We start from the raw sequence: 23,291 nt of genomic DNA, 5'->3' as shown, positions 1-23,291 counted from the left end.
TTCCAGAGGGCTGAAATTCTGTGAACATAAGGGAATCCCAAGAGTAAATCTTCTATTTTCACATATACATAACATCTTCCAATGCACTCTACAAAAGGTTCTATCACAACTGTGATTCTATTAAAATTATCAAATAAGTATGTTCTGTCTTCAAGTCATTAAGATCATTCACACAACCATAATGGGAGGGCAAGCGGGGGAGGGGGAGAAGGCAGGGTTGAACCCACCCCAGATGAGCAAGGAGCTCCTTTCCAGCGCCCCAGCACACTTCCACACCATCCATGCTGCACCCAGCAGTACGGATCGCTGGAGGCCAGGAAATGGGTCCTGGTCTCTAGGAATCCCATAATGCACCATGCAACAAGCATGTTGCTTCCGTGGATTAACACACATGGTCCCAAGGACACATGTGATCCCAAACCTGGAGTTAAGGTATCATGTGTTTTGCACTACAATTACCTTGAAAGAGAACTTGTAGTTTTGTATCAATTGCTTATTCACCAAAAGGTCTGTGTTACTACAGATTTCTCATCAAATTGTAATATACAGGTAGGTCATGATCCAGAGAGCCCTTTTAGGCAGGTGAAAGTACTTACGTATGCATACTAGAATTTCTTACACTCCCCCACCCCAAAAAGGGCAGCTCCTTGCTCTGCTTCACGGGGCGGCATCAGAAGTTCCCAAGTTTAGAAATGGTATGGAGGAAAGAGAGGGAATGCCATGCTGCACGGAGAGCCATGTCCCCATACATCTCTCTGGGGCCATCATTTTGTATATCTTAGAGTTTTCAAATACCCAACAGATAGGTTTTTACACTTTGATCATAATTGCTCTTATTTGGAATAGGGCAGGATTGGCAAAGATGTGCTGGATACACTAAATTGTTGTGTGTATCCCTGCCCCATTCCTCCACTGCAGTATGCAAGTTTGCTAATTTGTTAGAGCTACCTTGTTCTGTATTAAAAAAAATTTAAAAACTCAAGCTAATCTTATTTGGTGCATAGCCTTTGTTTGCTTCCGCTGCCTGTTTATGGAACACTTTAAACTAGATCATAGGACTTAATCTGTAGATTATTCAATGGTGGATGTAAATTCATGCAGGGTTTTGCCAGAACTAAGGTTAGCTGTTATCCAAGCTACTCAACTGATACAAGTGGCTGTGTTACATCAATAAATCAGTATGACTTTACAGTACTGCATTATTTAAGATCTTGTATTTGCTTCATTTTGCAAGCATGTTAACCATGTTGATATATTTATATCTTATGTTTTTAGCTTTAATTAAAATAGGGCAATGATCACTTTTGGGAGAACTTTAACCAATTCATATTTAGCTAAACTGATGTTGGTCATGATGTGTTTAGAAAACCAAAGAAACTCCATTTTTGCCTAGAAAACCTCATTCTAACTTAAAGTAACCTAACCCAGCTCAGAGACATCACTGCCTCTCATGATTAACGTCATTATCTCTTTCTAGCTAAATTGTATCTATTAAACTTGCTAACATAGCTAAGGTTCCCACTGCTAGAAAACAGGATCTAACCAAATAAGGAGTAATCACCCTATGAACAATGAATCAGGCATTCTCATGCATACTAGATACTTCGATCATCATACTGTGTCTAGGGTGTCAGCACCATTTAGATTGTCTGTATAAATGTAAGGTGTACCTGTAACCAAACTGTAATCGGTTTAAGAGCATGAGCCTACTGATTACCTTTTGCTATCTGCAGAAGCAATAAAGCCTCAATTAATAATTCCCAATCCTTGTGTCTGACTGATTGGTTAAGTGGACCCAGGAATGAGCACCATCTACATCAGTCATGTCTTTTTCATCTTGGCAGCATGACTGGGAGTGGCAGGATTGACTTCTTAAAACCTGATTAAGAGTAATCCTCTGAAGTACAGGGTTGAGCTCGACTCTTTTGAGAGAAGTATTCACTTAAGCTAAGCTAAGCTAAGCTGAGCAAAGATTTTTGTTTGTTTTCTCATTTGCTTTTTTATTGTATGAATGCTTGTAGTAGAACAGATATTTAGCTTTACTTGATGCATTTGCTGCAGAGGAATTAACCTGAATATTAAGCTATGGATATTAATGATACATGATGGGTGAATGAGCAACACCTTTTCATTTCCTTGTTTTCTGCGGTCTTGAAAAAGATTCATAATGTTAAAAATACATAATGGCTTGATTTGCAGTGCTGGTTTGTAGAGAGCTTTTTGGTTTGACTTTTCTCACCAATGTTTTCAATAATGGAAGTCCTTTTCAGTGCAGACCATCTACTTCCTACCTTATCACAATGTTTTTCCTTCCCTATGAACAGCAGCAGTGCAGGTTTATGTATTTCAAACCACCAAATGCCTACATGTAGCATAGTAAATGTATTTTTAGTTTATCAGCACAGCCTGTCAACTAGAGACTTGTGATGTTATTTTCCTGTTTCAAAGTGGTTCTGGAAGACTGAAGGTAGAGTCCCAGATGTCAACGTATATCATGCTTGTCTCTCCTTAGGGTTGGCAGATCTCTTACAAGCTGGCCCTGGAGACAGAAAGGGAGACCAGAGTTGCTTTAAAAATATATACTAGTACTTTACTGCACAAAATAAGTAATGCCTTATCAGTTTGCACCTCTTGCAAAATGAACTTCAGTGACATAAAATTGCTTTTTTGTGTGAGGGGTGGACAGGGTTCTCCACCCCTTTCCAAGTTCATAGTATTGTGGCCTTACCTTACAGTGGGGTCTCTAGGCTTGCTATTGGCAGTGTCTATGGTATTGGATTAGTGGCGTTCTGTGTTCTAAGCTGATGTGCAAGTTGAAGTTCACATTTATTCATTAAAAGCATTACATCCTGCTCATATATGAATACTCTCAGGGCAGCACACAATAAAAGCAGACAAAAGCAATCCACAACAACTATTAAACACAGATTTGAAGCAGAGCACCAGATAAGATCAATTTCAGCTAACATGGTTTTTTTGGGTTTTTTTAAAGGCCTAGGAAAATAGTGGCTTTTATCTGGCAACAAAGAGTGATAAGAGTCGGTGTTAGGTGAATGTTGCTAGGGAGAACATTCTACAAAGGGGACACCACAGCCAAGAAGGTTTGTAGTGCTGCCAAATTAAAGTGAAGTTCATTAGATTAAAAATACCATGGAACACCAATGGTATGTCCCTCCGTTTCCCACCGCTTGGTTTAAATTGATGGTATTTACAGCCCTGAATTTTGTATTGCAGGAAGGGCACTACCATTTGAAATACGCATCTATAACTTATTAGTTGCAATGCACATGCCCAGTAAAGATGGATTAGCAGACAGTCAGCTGCGACACCCACTGAAGGAGAACTGCTTCTATATGGTGGGTTAATTGAGCCAAAATGTGGATACATCTTTCTGTGTTACTGAGGCCTCATGGGGTTTCTGACACAAGGTTTCTGTCATCTGAGTCTGGCTATTCTAGAAGCAGGGAAGAGGAAAATGTAGTAGTGCCCTGTGCACTCTAAAAATATGTATGTGAGGGTTGGGAGACTCTAAGGGACTTGTTTTTGGTAGGGATGTTCATGGAACCAGCGGGGACCAGTTTGAAGGCAGGAGGGACACCCATAAGGATGGGGGAGGGTGCACTTTCCCACCCACCCCAAAGCGTTTTCCCTGCTGGCGCTCCCTTGAAAACTGGATCTGTGGGCTGACAGCATACCCCCTACCGCCCCGTCCTCTCTTCAGTCCAGAAGTGACCAGAAGTAGCATGCATGAGCGAGTGCAACATGTATGCGCATGCACCTGGCGTGTGTGTGTGCACGCTACTTTTGGTCACTTCCGGACCAAAGAGGGGATGGGGTGGCAGGGAGGTACACTGCCACCCCGCCCCCCTGTCTGGTTTTCAAGGGAGCGCCGGCAGGGGAAACTTTTCAGCGGGGTAAGTACACCCTCCCCCATCCTTAAAGTTGTTCCTGCCCCCGTGTTTGAACGCAGGATTCCAAACCTGTTCAGCGTTCTAGGAATAGAATGCTGAACAGGTTTGTGCACATCCCTAGTTTTTGGAAAGCACAGGACTGCAGAGGGAATGGAGGAGTGGCAAAAATTGCCCCTTGCACAAGCAGAAGAGTTCTGTTAATGCAATAACTAGTCTGGATGCTACCACTTATATTTTGTTTCATGAATTATAGTTTTCAAAAGTCCATATACTTACATGAACCTCAGTGCAAAAGTTCAGCAAGCTTTTCTTCATAATACAGGAAGTTCTCTTGAATGTCCTCCCAGGGCACAAATGCCTTTGCCTCCTCACCTTCCTCCACCTCCTGTTCTACAAAATTCTTCCAGACATACTCAAAGTCTTGAGGCTTCATGATCCTCAGTTTACAGCCAGCTACCTTCATTTTCTTCAGAGCAGCTTGGATGTCAGGCTCCTCCCACATGAAGAGACGGCCCACTAGGATGGAGAGATGCAGGTTCTTATTCTTCTGCACTGTCTTAGCTATTCGATCAGCACAGGCCACACATGGGCTAGAAGAGACATACCAGGTGACATTGTAGCGCAGACCAGATTCGCATGTGGGTAGGATAGTATTGAAGAAGCCATCTTCTGCATGGGCTGCTGCATGTTCATCCTCCAGGTAGCCTTTTAAGGTCTTTGACTCCTTGCCTTGAATCTCTACTATATAGCACAGGAAGGTCTTGTTCCTACCTGAACTGTACTCTACATTCTTGAATTGAAATTTGAAGAAGAAGGCTGGAAGTCGTTCCCTGCACAGAAAAGTTAGAAAGGTTAGGAGGTTTCGGTATTGTTACATAGCTTAATACAATAGCTTTCAAGCCATAATGTAAAGGTTTCCCCCCCCTTAAGATAACTTCATGACCCCTTGATAGTCTTCTGAGATGCATGGAAGATAGAAGAAGAACTGGAACCATACTAAATTTCATTGCTTGGTGTAATTCTGTGTGTGGTAGCCAACTGCCAATTTCTGGGTAATTTGGAAATTGAGGGAGAAATTGGTGGCTGTATTTGGCACCATAGCAAGGGTTTGCTCAGGAAGAGTGGTAGTGGACATGGGGGGGGGGGGATGTGGGAAGGAATAAGTTGAAAGGATTTACTGATTTGCTTTCAGCCTTTACAGGGTAAGTTATGCCTGCACTGCACCAGTTGTTTTCCAAGCAGTCAGTTTTGTATTTTTGCAAGTAGGCAAAAGCCCACGCTACATCCTGCCTTGTATTGCTATGAATTATTGTTTGTGCTCCACTTCCCAACTTTCTTCTGCAGAAGTTCAAGGTTGTCCTGCATTTGGTGTGGACTAAAATCTTATCTCTTCCTAGCCATTGTTTCTTCTTTTCTTTCGGAACTCCTCCACCCGACCCCTGCCCCATAGGCTTGCAGTGTTCCATATGTTTACCTTGATACTCTGTTTAATTTCTGCTGACAGATGAAATTAAAATGTGGCTATGTAACAATCCTGAAGTCTCTCTATTCCCTTTTTTTTTCTGGGGTGGATCGGGGTGTATTGCTCTAAATTGCTATATTTTTGCAAGGAGTAATTGGAAATGGGGTGTACAAATGCATATTCAGTTTTATTAAGAAAAAGAAGAAGAAAAATCTTAAGTGTGCAATACCAGGACAAAGTAATACTCTTTGTGGGAAATGTACAAAGTTTATTTCAGAGACGGTGGAGCAAAATGGAATAAAAATTGATGAGTGTTGGGATATGCACAGCCTTAAGTTGCAGATGAGTAATTCTGTGTTATCTCGTTACATGCTTAGAAAATAACAAGCAGCTTGGGCTTACACTTGAAACCACCCTGAGCAAGATAGTTTAGCCCTGCATTGACACACACATTTAATCTTTCTCTTTATCAGATAACTAAACAGTGGAACTTTATGCAGTTCTTCATATTTTACTTAGACTTGTCTTGCTAGTCTAGTGCAAGATCTCTCCTTAGTTGTACTATATGTGCAGTGCAGACCTATGCATATTCACTTGGAAATAATTTCCACCATGTTTGCTTACTCCCAAGTAAGTATGCATAGGATTGTAACCTTAAGTGCCAATATTATAAGGTGACTTGCAGTCATGGAACTAGACTGAGCTCCAAGAAGCTAACTTTCCCTTATGGATTTGAACCCAAGCCTTTACATATGAATGTTGATACATTTACCGGACATTTATGTATTCATACCTACTTACTGGTTATTTGGACATTTATGTTCTTCCCTTATTTTTCTAGCTCCTTCCTTAGCCAGGATTCCCTGTCTTGGGCCACTCTGCCCTTGGTGCAGCATCTGCAGGTTGGCACTTTAATCCTAATACATATTTTCCCTTCCCCCAGTGAGTTTTCCAACTCCTAAGAATCTTCTGTGACCTTTCTGCAGAATGAGTACAGTCTCAGCCTCTCAAAGATGAGTCAAGATTTAGAATCTGTCATGAAGATTGGAATCTTCATTGCCTTTCAAAAGCCCTTAGTTCTGCACACTGAATTTATTAAGATTGTATTCCTTGCTGGGGATATATCCTATTGCAATTACCTTTGACTTTTCTCTACAATTCTTTGCCTACTCACAGCACCTTTTCTGTTATATTCCAGTACTTGGAGACATGTGCCATCAACTATACCTGTACGTAGCAGGACTTCATTATGTCACCACCGCTCTGCTAATATTTTCCCAGCTGTTGCCTACCTTCTCTAGTCTGTTCAGAACATCTCTGCTAAATTCATCCAACATCGATAAATTTTGTCCTCAGAATTTTAGGCCCTGAGCTACTTGGGTTCTTATCTGAATGCAAAAGATACAGCGACATAACCATCTGCTACATTATGTGTAATTGCAAAGAAGTGCAATGTACAAGTTCTTTGGAATTCCTTCCTTGCCATGTGATGTGGTGATGGCAACATGGATGGCTTTAAAAGGGGCTTAAGACAGATTCATGGTGGACAGGACTATCAATGGCTATTAGTCTGGTGATTGTGGGCCATCCAGCCTCAGAGACATGATGCCTCTCAATACCAGTTGCAAGAGAGCCACAGCAGGAGAGAGGGCATGCACATACTTCTTGCCTGCGGGCTCCCCAGAGGCATCCGGTGGGCCACTGTGTGAAACAGGATGCTGGACTAGATGGACCTTGTGCCTGATCCAGCAAGGCTTTTCTTATGTTCTTAAATCCAGTTTGTATTGTTTCTAAACTTCTGTGTTGGGCAGACATTAAACAGATCTTGCCCCAAGGCTTTGAAGTACTTGTCCTTAGCAATCACAAATTGTACCAGATGGCTTGTGCACCCTGTGGCTCTGAAATGCTTAGTTATTCATCACTGAAAGGGCAAGGGGAAAAGAAACCACACATCCCATAAATCATATGCACACATCTCTGACACACACGGGTATTGTATACCTTTCAGTTCTGCTTTGAACAATAGTTCTCAATTTCCAAGCCAAATATGATTCAAAATTCTCGAAAGACTTTACAAGCAAATAGCTCACTTGCTTCTGAGACGGGCAGGCACAGGCTAGCTGGCAAACATATATTCCCAGTTTGCTGTGTGATATTAATCAAATCTTTTCGCTCCTCTCTATAAAACTCTTGTCCATAAACAGGATTGAAAATCTATGTTTGAGTGTTGGAAAATCAATCAATCAATCAATCTTTTACTAGTGGAGAAAATGAGTTATAGAATTTTTACTACCTCATACAAGTCTTTGAAAGTAGATTCCAGAAGATCTGATGCTTAGAGCTCAATCTTAACATAAACCTTTCCTTTTGTTGGAGTATTTCTGGAATTATTCCCATGGAGGAATACTTGTGGAAAACATTGGAACTGGAATTTAAAGTAGATTTGTGAGCTAGATGAGAGTTTATTCACAAATATTGCTTGGAAAAAATCCCATGATTTTCGGTTCTGCTATAAAAATTTCCCCACATGTATTCCTCCCAGGGAATCTGTCCAGAAGCACATCCATGGAGGTAGGTGATCCATCAAAACCAATTCTAAATCAGCTACTAGTCCCATTATTTTATTTGTCTAGCCTATTCCCAATTTGAAAGGGTCAGGGCAGCTAACAATAAAAAATATATTTTTATAGATGCACACACTAACCCAGAGAGTGTCGATTTTGATGTTGTTCTCTGCTCCCTCAGTGAGGTTGCATTGAATGTTATGGATGTTCAAAAGAAATTGGATCATCTGCTATCTTCCAGTTTTACAGTGAAACAACATGGGTTCCCAACTTCATGTCTGCCGAATAATGTGAGTTTGGGGGCAGGGGGGCGTTTTCAGGGGAGAATCAGTGATGGGTGAGCAAGGATGTTAAACCTTTCCCCCAACCTCATGCTGAGACTAGAAACAAGCCCCGGACGAAAGGGAAACAATCTGTGGCAGAAGGGTTGAGAGTGGGGGAAGAGTAAGGACTTCCACCAAATCGTCCATTGATTTAACGCAGGAAGTGCCCTTCTTCACTTTATTTGTCAGACATAGAGTTTGCTGGTAGTAAAACAAGAAATGATGAGTAATAGGTCCTAAATCCTACTCAGTCATCTCTTTGGAGTTGCTGCTCTACAGACCTTGTAGCACTGATCATGGATAAGCAATACTGCTTTAACTTTAATGCCTCACCCTTATAAAAAGCTATTAAAAACTGAGAGCAAAGATTTTTCATAGTAAATACATGCCTAGGTTTAAGATACTGACGTGCGTCTTTAAATGAACATATTCTGGAAACTAAGCTGTCAACACTGCCCTGACAGTCACCTGTTCCCAGCATGTTAAGCAGTTGGCATTGCAACTCAGTTTACAGTATGGGTCACGGAGACATTTCAGAGTCCTCTGTATCATTGTTGTCCCTGAACAATGCTTGCCTTTCCCTGTGCTCAGCTCTATACAGACCTTGTATAAGGTCTGTATAAGGACCTTATACAGACTGTGTATAAGGACTCTGTAAAAGGTCTATAGGGTGTCTTTTTTTTTTTAAAGGTCTAAACTATTAGAATAGTTTAGTAGTTCATGCTTTTTGTGATCATATAGTATTCTGTTGGCTCAGACAAGCACGGCTCTACTCCCTAGGTTAAGAACAAATAGTAATTCAAAATGGGCAATTTCCCCATTAACTTTACAGATGTTAGGATTATAGCATCGTTCCACGGCCACTATTTTTAAATGAATTACATGCTTAAGTACTATCTAGCACTGGTATCAAATGCAGACTCCCTGGCAGGGTTTACTTTATATAGCACACTGTCTGTTGATCTTGTAATATTTTATATTCAGCTGGGTTACAGTGGCATCAAATGTGAATTTCCTAATATTCAGTGTCTGTCACAGCAGCTTTTGATCTCTGATAGGAATTAGCACATGCTATCAGTGCTAGTCCCTACTTAAAACTTAACTACTTGTCTGAACTACTGATGGTAGTAACTAAATATGGTTTGACTGACCTACATCCCAGCTAAGAGCTGGATGCAGGGTGGAATACTTCCATGTGCACAAAGAGGGGAGGGGCAATTTTCAGCTACCCTCTTTGTCCTCTATAGCTACCAGAGCCCCCAGAAAATGCATCCCTAAGGATTGCAGAACCCTCAGGACATACTTTTGAGAGGCTTAGGCAGCTGCAGAGGAAAGAGGGATTGCCAAAAACCGCCCTTCCATAAGTGCATGGAGGAAGCAGTCCCCATATGCTGCTCTTAATTTGGATGTAGCCAGTAACAATAATAATGATACTTCGTGCTCCCCAAATACACAAAAGTGCTTCATATACCTTCTTTAATCTGTATAACTGTAGTGTGAAAAGAGGCCAGTGCTGTCATCTTCATATTTTATTTAACACATTTATAAACTGCCTGCAACTAGGTCTCAGGGTGGTTTATAATGATTAAAAACATCTGTAAACTTTAAAACAGTTAAAACAAATAATTAAAATTTAAAACCAGATGTAGAGTTAGAGGCAAAGGCTGAGCAAGAGAGAGGCCCTCCAGTGCATTCATGGCTGAGTAGAGATTTGAACCTGGGGCTTTCTCGTTCGCAACTCATGTTTTAATTACTATACTACATCAGCACTCTAAACGATACCATGTACAGCCAGGAAAGTAAACAAATGGATTATAGAACAAATCAATCCAGAATTTTCACTCAAGTCACAAATGACCAGGCTCAAACTATCATATTTTGGACATATTATGCGAAGGGACCCAGCTCCCTCGAGAAGTCCATAATGCTGGGGAAGGTTGAAGGGAAGAGAAGAAGAGGACGACCAGCAGCAAGGTGGATGGACTCGATTACAACAGCAATGAATGAACCACTGAGAGACCTTAAAGGCCAAGTTGAAGACAGATCATCCTGGAGAGAATCTATCTATGTGTTGTAGCTAAGAGTTGACCCTGACTTGACGGCATTTAATCAATCAATCAATCAATCAGGGAAATGATAGATAAGTGGTTCTATATCTTAAGCACCCCAAGCTTTCTGAAGCAGAGATTTCTGTGCTTGAATGCCAAGTGGGTAGAACCAGATTTTTTGCTATTTAATTCTGTCTTTTTGCCGCAACAGTTTTGACTGCCACTCAGGGGACAGCTAAAGTCATCAAACACTATTCTGTCCTTTTTATCTCCTGTAGGAGCAAAGTGAATCTTGGTGAAGCTTAGAGGAGCTGCACTGGAAACTACGGCAAAAGTATGACCTTTGTGTAGCGTTATCTCCATGGGGAAATGACAACTACTGACTTCTGACTCCTATGCTAATTAAGCAACTTTGTTTATAACCAGATGTTGAATTGGGGGTTTCGAACTCCATTTGATGTTGCCTTCTGTTGGAGAAATAATACTATTCTAATTCTACACGAAGAATGTGTGGATTACATTGGATTATCTTTCCTCTGAAGGGAAGCAAATTATAGCGCTTTAATTTGGTTATTGGTAATCCTCATAGGAGCATAGGAAGCTGCCTTATACTGAGTCAGACCATTGGTCCATCTAGCTCAGTATTGTCTACATGGACTGGCAGCAGCTTCTCCAAGGATGCAGGCAGGAGTCTCTCTCAGCCCTATCTTGGAGATGCTGCCAGGGAGGGAACTTGGAACCTTCTGCATGCAAGCATGCAGGTGCTCTGCCCAGAATAGCCTCCCATTTAAATGCTACCAGGGCAGACTCTGCTTAGTGAAGCGCGTGCTGCTACCACAAGACCAGCTCTCATCCCTTTAGACCAGCTCTCCTCCTTTGGCCACAATTCGCCTAGAAGGCCTGCTTAGTGCTCACTATACAGGCAGCCACAGCACTGGGACTAGCAGCCAATTAAGACTGAGTATGATTCTGGAGTGCAAACTGACAAATAGTGACCCTTAAATATCATTTTGGGGAAAGGAAAATAACTTGAGCAGCTGCAAGAAGACTTCAGAAAAATTATTTTTGCAAGAGTACAGAAAAATGCCAGTGGGTTAGAAATAAGTAGAAAAACATCATTAAAGGGGGAAAACTACCCATTGTTACAAGCGACATTTATAACAGCATCCTCTGTCTTTTATAAACATATGTCCAAAGATATTTAAAATGGCATTGTCTTCCACTAATTTAAAAGATAGTCTGAAATAATGTGCTCTGATTAAACACTGTGCAAAATAAAGGAGCACCCTTCTGCATTTTTAAAAAATCCTCATTGAAATATTGATATGTTCACGGCTTTGTCCATTTAAAAGGAACCTTTTGGCACTTCTTACTTTTGTGCAACAATGCCTGTCAGCTGTAATGCATAACTTGAGGGTGCCACTGAAAACAGTGTCGCTGGGACAAAATATTTGCCCCTTCATACCCAAATCGTAATATCTACAAGCTCTTAACAAATGAACTGCAGCCATTGCTTAGTGAGTATCTCAGCCTATGCCAGTGACTGTCAAGGATGGGAAGCAGGAGTGGTGATTCTTGCTACTTTGAGGCAGTGCTTTAAGGTCACTTCCACATAAATGGGTTTGCAGCCAATTGTGGCACAGGTGAACCACAAATCACATATTTGGCTGTCTTCATTCCATTTGCTGCTGGTCCAGAAAAGCTGATGAAGTCATTGTGGGAGGGAAACAATAGCTACCACCACCCACATACCAAATACCTTCTATGAGATGCTTTCTGTCTGCCAGCTACCATAGCCCCTTGGAGCAATGTTTTGGCACAGTGCCCTAAATATGTGTATGTGGTTGTTAGCCTTGCATAGCTTTGTCTCCCATATTGCCCATGAAGGAGCAGCTGCATAAATAGCAGAATACATTGACTGCCAGAATTTGCCTTTGGTTGTGTCAGAGGCAACTCCTCACAATCATGTGAGCCTTCTGCCTCTGAACACATAGATTTCTTTCAAAAATGTGGCTTTATCCCCATTGGAGCCACCTAATGGCGCAGTGGGGAAGTAACTTGCCTAGGGAGCAAGAGGTTGCTGGTGCGAATCCCTGCTGGTATGTTTCCCAGGCTATGGGAAACACCTATATCAGGCAGCAGTGATATAGGAAAATGCTGGAAGGCATCATCTCATACTGTGCGGGAGATGGTAATGGTAAACCCCTCCTATATTCTACCAAAGACAACCACAGGGCTCTGTGGTCACCAGGAGTTGACACCAACTCAATGGCACAACTTTATCCCCATTGGAGACTGTAAATGCATCAAGCCCAAACAGTACAATTATCAGTTCTTCACTCTGCTGCATATGTCAGATCACCACTACCCTGCCAGATGCTTTGCATTTTCTTCTTTGCACAATGAATACAGGAACCTTCACTTCTAAACTCACATATGCATCTTCAAGCATGCTCAGGGATATTGTCCAACTTCAGTCAATGGGTGTTACCACTACTAAGCAAGTTATGCTGCTTCTGCTTTAAATGTCACCACACCCCTCCCAGTTAGTGCAGTAGACGTCCCTCCTCACCACTTGCTCTGGTGACCCATACTTCTCTGTGACTAGACTTGGATGCAAACCTTTCTTGAAGTGGTTGGTGGTAGTCTGGCTGTGTGTCACCCTCATTTGTGCAGGGTTGTAGAAAGCCGTGTCAATGTTACTGCCTTGGCAGTTTTTTAAAACGGAGGTGTTAGTATTTCACACCAGCACCAGTTTGCATACATATCCTTTTAAAGGAAGAAAAAAGATGGCGAACTTGATGAGGCTTCCTTCCACCTTGTCAGTTTCACCAGGAGGTTATTCACACATGGCGTTATGCCTCGGGGTATCTGAGGAGTGAATGTACTTCGCAGCTGCTTCGAGGCAGTTTAATTTGGGGTTTTAGATGGACGGTTCACATAGCCATGGGCTCCCCCCTGCACTCCCTGCGATCTTTCTCCTTTGCACGTTCTCACGGATTGCTCTGGGTTCTTTCTCCATGCCTTCACCTGAATCTGACCAAATCTTTGCCTTTGTGAGTGACTGCCTTCAGCACCTCACCCCCCCACCCCGACCATTTAAGAGGCAGGGAAGTTCAAAGGGCTCAGATTAGGAAGTTGGCGCTTTCCCTTGCTGCTGCTGGTGCTTTGCAGAAGGCTGGGCTGGGCTGGGGGTGGGTGATGTTCGGAGAAGCCAAGAGGAGCAGCTCGGCTTGAAGTTCCCTACCCTGCGATCAGAGGCCAGCTGCACCCCTGGCATCTCTCTGGCCAGGCAGGAGGTTTTTTGGGGTGGTGGTGGTGGCATGGATGGGGATGGGGAGGGGGTTGCCTGGCAGGGAGGGCGTGCCTGGGACCCCCAGCAGTGAGAGAGGATGGCTCCAGAAGCTTCTCTGCTTGGCACCCCCTTGCTGCTGCAGTGTCTGCATCCCTGCGCTTCTTATTCGGTATGGGGCGTGGGGAATCAATCTCCACAGCAGACCAGAGATGCAGGCAGGCAAATTGCTGACCCTCCGAGGCAGGTGGAGGCTGTGAGGAGTATCAGCAGATACTCCAGTCCCATCAGAGACAGAGGAGGAGGTGAGAGAGCTTGATAGCTGTTACGGAAGAACAGAATTTTCCAATCTGCCACAAGGCCCCCACCATCACCACCGCTCAGCGCCTACAATTGCAAATCACTCAGAGCAGACAATACCGCCAAATTTCTGCCAATGGCCAATCCACACATCAAAGGAGAAGTCCCATGGCATTCCAGAAAGCTTGGGTTTTTTGTTTTTTTTTAAAAAAAGCTGCCGCAAATAGAGAATTTGTTTACCCCGGGCATTATTTGGGCCAAGCTAGAATGCGCAGTAATTTTTAACAGTAAGTTGGGGAAAAGCAGAGTCAGTTGTGTACTGCTCCCTAATAGCTCACAGGGACTTTGGAGTTAATCCAATGGATATGTGGACTTGCAGTCTCCATTCTGGAGGGGATGCAAGCTAAACACCATGTGAGTAAAAGCCCCAGAGATGGGGGTGAAGGAAATGGCAGTACTGCAGATATCCAAGGTTATGAAAAAGGAGAAATGGCTTAAGGGAGCCATGCAGGGGCATAGTTAGGGAAGGGGCCCATGTTCACCCATCTCCCCAGCAGCCCCTGGGAGTGAGAGAGATAATGAAGAAAATAGGGAGGAGTGGAGCTGGGGGGGCCCAGGTTCTTTGAACCCATCCGCTCAATTATAGCTACACCCCTGGACATCCATGGAGTCTGCTCATAGTGCCCCAAAGTGACATTTCTGTATGGGGAGGGGAGGTCAATGTATGGAAAAGGTCATTCCCAACATGTACAACTATGGAAAATAATGTTGGGAGCAGAGTAAAAGTATTTTTCAGAGAGAACATATTTCTCCATGGATGACCCCAGAAGTCCCCCTTCCCTTTGTGGTAATCAAGCTTGCTACAAGTACATTTAAAACTGCCTTTTGGTCTTTTGCCCATGCTCACCAACTGTGGGAGAGAGGCTTAAAAGTGAGAAATCTGTCCTACCACATGATACTGTTGGTTCCCTCTAATCACCATTGCATTTCTTGTCATCACCATCACATTTCTTAAGAATTACAAATCTGACCATTGTTGTAGCTGATAGCACAATCCCCAGTGCTCGAAAAAGTGGCCCAACTTTTTAAAAAAATCACACTGAGTTGTACTACACAACTTAATTTAGGTGCTAAACTAATCATGAAGAAATTACTGAGTGTATCTTCTGCTCTGCCCTGTGTGGAGTTGTGCCGGACTGGGCACTGGACTTTGCAGGGAACAGTTAATTTGGTTTTCCGCAAATTCACTTTCTCTTAGGGTGGTTTCACATGACAGCTGGCAGTTTCCAAAGCTGGGGAAAAGTCAGTAGAATGTTGGGAACTGTGAGCACCTGCTCCCAGAGGGCATGGCATGTGAACCCGCCCAAAAGTTGTTCCTACACTGTCCGCCTGGCATTCTACTCACTTCTTGGAATCAAGATAAGAAATTGGGCAGAGGGAGTCAGTAGACTGCCAGGTGGACTGTGCATGGTCTGGACTTGGATGGGTTCATACAACACACCCACCAGGAGCTCACGCTCATGATTCCTGACATTTCCCCAACTTTGGGATTTGCCAACAGTCATGGAAAGCTGCTCATGCCATTAGGCCATACCTACCCTTGGTCTGCTTATCTACATGAATGTTAACTGGAGTAAATGTTAACCGGAGTATGCCAAACATTTCCCAAGTATGAACTTCCTCCCTAATGGGAGGAGAGCTGGTCTCATGGGTGAAACCAGGTTCACCCTGGTTTACATGTGAATGGGAAACTACATGTGTGAGCACTGTAAGATATTCCCCTTAGAGGATGGGGCCATAACTCAGTGGTACAGCATTTGTATATTTGTATGCAGAAGGTCCCAGATTTCTTCCCTGGCATCTCCAAATAGGACTGAGAGAGACTCCTGCCTGCAACACTGAGAAGCCACTGTCAGTCTGTGTAGACATTATTGAGCTAGATGGACCAATGATCTTGCTTGGTAGAAGGCAGGTGCCTATGTTCCTATATACTGGTGTAAGTAGTTTATCCCTACATTCAGTTGTAGCTCCAAGTCCAGTTAAGCCAGAAGTACCTGTTCACAGTTCATATGGGCAGTAAGATTAAGGACTCTCTTCCAGGCTTGGACAAATCGGTATAAAAATATGTAAAATGATAAATAAATAAATGAAATTAGGAGTGAAAACTAAATTTAAATAGAACGTGTTTCTGCTCAGCATTATTGCAGGTAGTTTGACATTCTCAGTGCATACCGTGTTTCCCCGAAAATAAGAAAGTGTCTTATATTAATTTTAGCCCCAAAAAATGCACTAGGGCAATTAGCAGTACATCAGAAATTACTGCTAGGTCTTACTTTCTGGGTAGGTCTTACTTTCGGGGAAACAGGGTAATAATTGGAGAACTGGTTTAAAATTAATTGTTTTCCAACTTCCTTCTTTTGTATCCTTCACATTACCTCTCAACTGAAACTGAACTTCTCTTTTGAAAATATGTAAAGATGGCTCTCATTACTTTCTTTAAATATATTAGCCTGTTGCATGTTTTTATATTTGTAGAAAGCTCAAATATGTATTTACAAATGAAACCTTTTTTGTCCTGCAAAAATGAATAAAAATGTTGGCGTCTCTGTGATATCTGCCCAAGTGGTAGTTTCTGCTGCTGGTAGTGGTGGTGATTAAATATACAAAACAAAGTTATCACACCCATTTGGTGTTATGGAGCAAGTTAGTTTTGAAGGGGATTAAAAAAACCACACATTTTACTTTATTTTATTTAAAATGTAGCTGTATGGAGCAAACAAACACTCCAAGTACCCAATTATGTGTGGCACAAAACATGCTCTATATCCCAATATTGTTTAATAAGAAATACAAAATCGTATATAGAATACTGAAACCACTGGTTTCACCTTGCCTCATGGAAAGACTGCCCCTTTTTGTAACATTTCAAATCTATATATACAAAATATCTTTCTCAAAACAACATAGTTGACCACAGATTAGCAGGAAAACCTGTTGCAGTGTTCAGACTCACACACAGCAGCAATGCAAAAATATTCACATACAACGAATATGCAGTATTAACACTAGTTCTTCAGTGTACATATCAATGTTGTGTACTTCTTTTGCGAGAATGTTTTTGCACTTCTAATGTGCATGACTTTGACATATATGTACATCAGTGTTGAAATATGTACAAAACTGAAGTTTTCAAAGTATTTCATACATGTTTTTGTATTATTTATTTATTTATTTATTAAATTTATATGCCACCTTTTACTAAAAATAATCCCAAGGTGGTTCACATAGATTCACATAAAATTTCTTATTAAACGGTATTAGTAAATAATGGTGGTACATGTAGCATTTATTTTTGCTTGATCCCAACGGTGGCCTTTATTTTATTTGGCTAGAATTGAGTATGCATTGTAATATTGCATTAAGATACAGCTGTTTGAGGGGGGAATTGGCACAAAGGTTGAGTGACACCACAGTCTTCCATTCAACTTGGTGGAAATAAACTTCATTTTTTAAAATTGTGCTTCTTCTACATAATTATGCTTATGTGGAAGACAGAATCCTGGCAGGTCACCTAGAGGTTGATAATCAAGGGTAGCTGTTGTGCCAGTGTAAGGATGCATGGTAACACCTTATGTGATGAATGGCATCATATGAGTCTATTTTGACCCCTCACCATCTCTGGGGAGATGTCAACTGATGAGATCTGGCTGATCAACCACCATGAAGAGCCAATAAAGTCCCTGTTGAGTGTAGGTTTTGATGGACTTTTGAGCCATGGTGTCATATATCCACATGACTGTGATGGCGGTCTGCCACTGCCAAGGAGAAGGGAGCAGGATTTGCACTTTGTGTTATTCCATCCTTTAGGCTGCAGCTAGTGATTGATATTTTAATTTTTATTGCAGAAGAATGTGGTGTAAATGAATGCATCCATATGAGTCTCAAGCAATTTACATGACTGCTCAAGAACAAGGCATAACATTAAGGGTTTGGAGGGTACTCTTAGTTGTAAAGATTGCTCAGATGCCCAGCACAGTTGCATCTGTGTGGGGCAGCATTAAAAAAAAATAAATCTGGCAAGACAACACAAAACTTTCCTAATCCAAGGATGGCAATTAAAATGTTTGAACTACCATGGGATAATTAAGCACAAATGCTGGTATGTTTAGTGCTTTTAATCCCTCCTCATTAGCTGGATGACTGGCCTCATCACTGGATTGAAGCTTATAAATAAATAGGAACTCTGAACTGGGATTTCTTTTGAGACTGCAGGGGTTAAATAGGGGCAAAATATGTTTAAAACAAAAACTTGTGAAGAAGAAAATCCCTGCTTATCTTGCTTCAGATACTCAACATTTTGACAGGACTACTGAGATGATACAGTGTAATCTCTTGTATTTAGTAGAAATTACTCTTACCATGAAAAGCAATTGGGTCCAATTTATGGTGGAGAGGTCTAACATCGGCTACTAGTCGGAGGGCTATAGGCCACCTCCAGCCTCAGAGGCAGGATGCCTCTGAGTACCAGTTGCAGGGGCAGGGGCGTAGCAAGGTTGGAGTGGGCCCAGAGACAAGATTTTAAAATGCCCCCCCTCACTAAAGCTCAGCTCATGAAGTAAAGAAATCTTAAATGAGGCTGAATAGTGGGAACAAAAAGCATAGTTATCTATATTTGTACACACACACATACACCTATGTGCCACAATAGAACATCATCCTAAATTATTTTTTAAAAGGTTTTGTAAATTGTGGACGATGCAAGTCATTTAATGGTACTAGAGAAAGTCATGCTGTTCTGGTAGCTCCAGGTCTTAACACTCACATCAATTTTGGAGGATGAATACAACTGAAGGAAGCCTGGGTGGGTGTGCAGCAGGGGGAGTCAGTCATATGACTTGCCTCTGGGGGGGCCCAAGGTAGTGGGCCCCCAGACAACTGTCTCCCCTTGCCCTATTATAGTTACACCCCTGTGCAGGGCATTAACAGCAGGAGAGAGGGCATGCACATACCTCTTGCCCGTGGTCTCCCCAGAGGCATCTGGTTGGCCACTGTGTGAAACAGGATACTGGACTAGATGGGCCTTGGGCCTGATCCAGCAGGGCTGTTCTTATGGTGAACTTAAACCTTGGTTTAAATTTAAGTTTACTGTGAACTAAGTTGATGGCCTTTGGCAAAAAAATGTCTGAGTCTGTATCCATTGGGAAAAGAGCTGGTTGCATCTTCCTTCCTTCCTTCCTTCCTTCCTTCCTTCCTTCCTTCCTTCCTTTCTTTCTTTCTCTCTCTCTCTCTCTCTCTCTCTCTCTCTCTCTTTCTTTCTCTCTTAAAATTTTCTTATATACCACTTCCTCCAAAGACTCTAGGCGGTGAACAGCACCAATAACAATTAATTAAAATAATAATAATAATTAAAGGGCAAACGCCTGGCGAAACAGGTGGGTCTTAAGAAGGGCCTTAAAATCAGTGGGGGGGGCTGAACGAATCTGGGTGGGGGAGAGTGTTCCAAAGAAGAGGGGCAGCCTCAGAGAAGACCCTCCTGCAGGCCAAGGCACCATGCAGTTTTCAAAGGCAACCCTAGCTAGAGCGCAATCAGGGGCATAACTACTATTAGGCAAGGGGAGGCGGCTGCCTGGGGCCCCCCACGCCTCGAGGGGCCCCCCAGAGGCAAGTCACATGACTATATATTGTGAAGTGTGTGTCTATCAGCGAGGGGCCCATTTTAAAATTTTGTCTCTGGGCCCACTCCAGCCTTGTTACGCCCCTGAGCGCAATTATGAATGAGACAAAGAATTATGAAATACTGTTGTACACTATAAACCTGGTTCATGTGGTTATGTCAACAATGAACCTTTTCTCACGATCGTGTAAGAGGGCTTCAGGGTGGGTGGCAGGGAAGACAGCAGAAGCTCACCTTCCCTGCAGACCATCTGGCTTCTGGGTCTGGGAGGGTGAGGGCACACGGTCCCACGTGCCCAGACACTCCGCTGCTTCCCCTGGCAGCATGGAGGTGCAGGGGCCAGGATGTGATCCTGGCCCCTGGAACTCCCACAATGCACCATGAGAGTTTGTGGTGCATTATGGGGATACCCCCAGCAACAGGTGGATACCCATCAGTGTTGCAGCATCAGCTTAAAGCAGCCAGCGCTGCAGAGGATCCGGAAAATAAGGCTCAGGCTCCCTTAACCTCATATAGGAGGCAGGGTCCTTAGGCAGGTTTGCCACCGGAGCATTGCCAGGATTGGGTGCAATCCCAGTGGTTCTCATGAGCAGTCAAGACTGGTCTTGGCTTTCTTAGCCCGGTCTTGGCTGCGCGTGAGAACAGCCTCAATGATCCAGATTATTGATTAAAAAACAACAAAACACAAAACACACTGAATATGACTCCTGCTTATCCTCAGAAACCAGCAAGAGGAAATTATGTACTTGGAAACAACGCTCAGAAACTGTAATGCTGTGGTGATATCAGTATTCAGTATCTAAGCCTGAAAACACAGACACATGTATCATTAAATGTCAGGGCATACTGTGTTTTTAGAACATAGTAGCCGAATCTGTAATAGCAGAAAAACCTAAGGTGTGAATCCTATGTAGCAGAACACATTAAATAAGTTCCAAACTGTGAGAACTTTTGAAATGTAGGCTGTGGGGCTAAATATATCCCTTTTAAGTTTCTTGGCCTTTAGTTACATACAACAGTCACAATTCTTTTCAAGATCTTTTTGTAATCATGCTAACTGAAACAGACTGTATCCAGATGATAGCTTTGTCCACAGCTGATTTAGTACCGCATCACTAGGAATGTAAGAAGTTGCTGTCTACTGAGTCAAAACATTGGTCCATCTAACTCAACATTGTCTGCTTTGATTGATTGGCAATGACTCTCCAGGGCTTCAGGCAGGAATTTTTTCAGAGATGCTATTTAGAGATGCTGGGGATTGAACCTGTGACTTCCTACATGTTAGGCAGATGCTCTACCCCTGAGCTATAGCCCCATTCCCAACCAAGGTGGAGTGGGATAAAATGTACCCCAAGGAAGAGATACTAAGCAGAGAGGGGTGGTTTTTCTTCAACACTTGTACATTTGGGTTGTGCTGCCTGTGCTAATCTCACTGCTAAATCCTCCTCTGCTATGGAAGGATTATGTATAGGATTGGTACAGGTGGCTTCAGATCCAGTGTAGTGTACAGGATTGTAAGTCAGACCTTGACAGTGGAGACTTGCATTCAAATCCCTGCTCAGCTATGAAGCTCACTGTGGACCTCACAGGTAGATATGAGGATAAAAGAAGATAAAATCCATGTTCAGTATCCTGAATTCCTTGAGGTGGAGGGAAGGTGGGATAGAAATTTATTGATCTAGTTTTTTAAAAAATACTCTTTAATAATTTTGTGTGAATTAGAGCTATTTAGGAGAATTCTCATGATTCTCACGTGTTCTTGGGAATAATTTGAATGATCTTGAAGCACAGCCAAAACATGGTAATCCAGTCAATGCCATTATTCTAATCTAGTCTCTTTAGAGAAGTAAAGAAAAAACACCATCTCAACAGCATTCTTACTGCTTACAGTGGCTGACATCCTAACTAAGGAAGCACTGGTGCCATGGGGGAAGCAACGGTGCTTCTGAAAAGTTCAACTAACATACAGTAGCTCCACAACTGGGTCAGCAGTGCGGAGGCACATTTTGACAACCTCACATTCCCCAGAAAGCCCTCCGTGCCCCCTGAAAATATGTCCCTGAGGCTCACATAGCCCACAGGGACATGTTTTTGGGTGACACAGAGGGCTTTTGGGCGAAGGAAGAGTCTTTGAAAGTCTCTCTCTCTCTCTCTCTCTCTCTCTCTCTCTCTCTCTCTCTCTCTCTCTCTCTCTCTCACACACACACACACACACACACACACACACACACACACACACACGCACGCAGCGTTAGTCTGGAATTCTTCAGAAGCACTGGTGCTATACCTGTGCTTCATTAGGATGTCAGCCAGGGTTCCATATTAGCAGTTCCCCTTTCTAGCAGTCTACACAAAACTCTGGGAAAGCAGCACAAGACCCTCATTTCCATGCTCTAATTTAGTTCAGCAGTTTCTGTTGTTGAAATTAATATCTACAATTTGGCCCAAGCTGTCTTGCTGCTATTTCTGCTGGTAGAGATACCAAGGAACGAATAACATTGTTCTGAACTATTGTTCTGCCCTGGGTGACTTAACTCCCTAGAATAGAGTAAGATTATACCATTAAAAGACCAGATGCTTTTAGAACCAGACATGTATATGTTGATGTGATAAATGTTAGTAATGCTTAAAGAGGGCAGATTATGAATCTTCCCCAAAACATGATTCGAGATTTGCTGATTGTGTTATATGCATGCTATATTGTATTACCTACACATAAGAAACCTGTTAGGATTTTCAGGCAGGTTTTGCTTTCACCACTGCAATTACTGTACTTAGATATGAATCCAAAAAATGCAGCTCTAACTCTCAGATACGGGGTCTTAAGACCCTGCAGTCTTGCTCAATTATCAATCAGACAGTTTCCTTTTTCTTGGAAATTTTATTTTAAAAGGGCTGCATATGTGGAGAAGGTTAAACAAATGCATTGCATTCTTGCAGGCTCATGGGAGCTTGCACAGCAGGCAACATCTTGCTGTATGATTTAAGCCCACAGGTGGAAAAAAATTTCTCTGTGAGGAAGAATAATAACAGATAAATTTATGATAATCTTGAAATAAATGGCTTTGCCACTGACATGTTTTGAGCCCACCCTGTCCGCGTAAAATGTAAGCTTCTCCTCTCAGAAGCAATTGCAAAGGTCTGAATAATCTAGTTTTGTCTTTCATCAATAAAACCTTAACCGGAGGCAGGCCTCTTTCCATTTCAAACCAGCAGCTCCAAAAAGTGTGCTGCTGACCAAATCCTGCAAAGCCTTGCGTGACAAATCTTCTTCTAGCCCTTCTGTATTTTCTACCATCTGGCATGAGGTAAAAACAGATCACTTACCCTGTTACTATTTCAAATGGTGGCAACTCCTCCAGCTCTTTGGGCTTTTCAGCCTCCTCAGCCTCCTCTGCATTCTCTGCATTCTCTGTGTTTTCGGCATTTTCCGCCTTTTCCCCATTCTCGGAGGCTTGAGGCTGCTCCGGCTTTTCAGCCATCCTGTTGAAGCAGTGGGTGCCCAAAGACCACAGCAGTGGCCAAGAACTGTGCTCAGCCTTCAGGAGCAGAAATTTGACAGGAGGGAGGAAGGAGCTGGACGTTTCACCCCTAGACAGTTGTCAGGAGCTATATATGGAATAGGAGCTGTGGCCGGGATGGGAGCAGGCTAGGATGACCCCAGCACGCTCAGACGTCGCTTCTCCCTCACTTTCACTCTGGCCCTAGCTTTCCTTC

The 23,291-nt window shown here is 42.7% G+C and overlaps 1 protein-coding gene across 1 annotated transcript; it reads right to left on the bottom strand.

Annotated features, from left to right (window-relative positions):
* Window positions 1-35: 35 nt before the first annotated feature.
* APOBEC2 (apolipoprotein B mRNA editing enzyme catalytic subunit 2) lies at window positions 36-23,291 on the bottom strand. The gene is made up of 3 exons (XM_053244000.1): window positions 22,902-23,291; window positions 4,188-4,741; window positions 36-2,539 (listed from the first exon to the last, which is right to left on the bottom strand). The coding sequence occupies exons 1-2, from the start codon at window positions 23,054-23,056 to the stop codon at window positions 4,195-4,197; spliced, it is 702 nt and encodes a 233-aa protein (XP_053099975.1). The 5' UTR covers window positions 23,057-23,291; the 3' UTR covers window positions 36-2,539; window positions 4,188-4,194.

Source organism: Hemicordylus capensis, chromosome 4, assembly GCF_027244095.1.
Source record: "Hemicordylus capensis ecotype Gifberg chromosome 4, rHemCap1.1.pri, whole genome shotgun sequence".
Lineage (NCBI taxonomy): Eukaryota > Metazoa > Chordata > Lepidosauria > Squamata > Cordylidae > Hemicordylus > Hemicordylus capensis.
This window is presented reverse-complemented; position numbering and strand designations above follow the sequence as displayed.

Coding starts and splice junctions, on each gene's coding strand:
- APOBEC2 (XM_053244000.1), bottom strand. CDS start 23,056: ATGGCTGAAAAGCCGGAGCAGCCTCAAGCCTCCGAGAATGGGGAAAAG. Junction 4,742..22,901: donor CCATTTGAAATAGTAACAGG/GTAAGTGATCTG, acceptor TTTTCTGTGCAG/GGAACGACTTCCAGCCTTCT.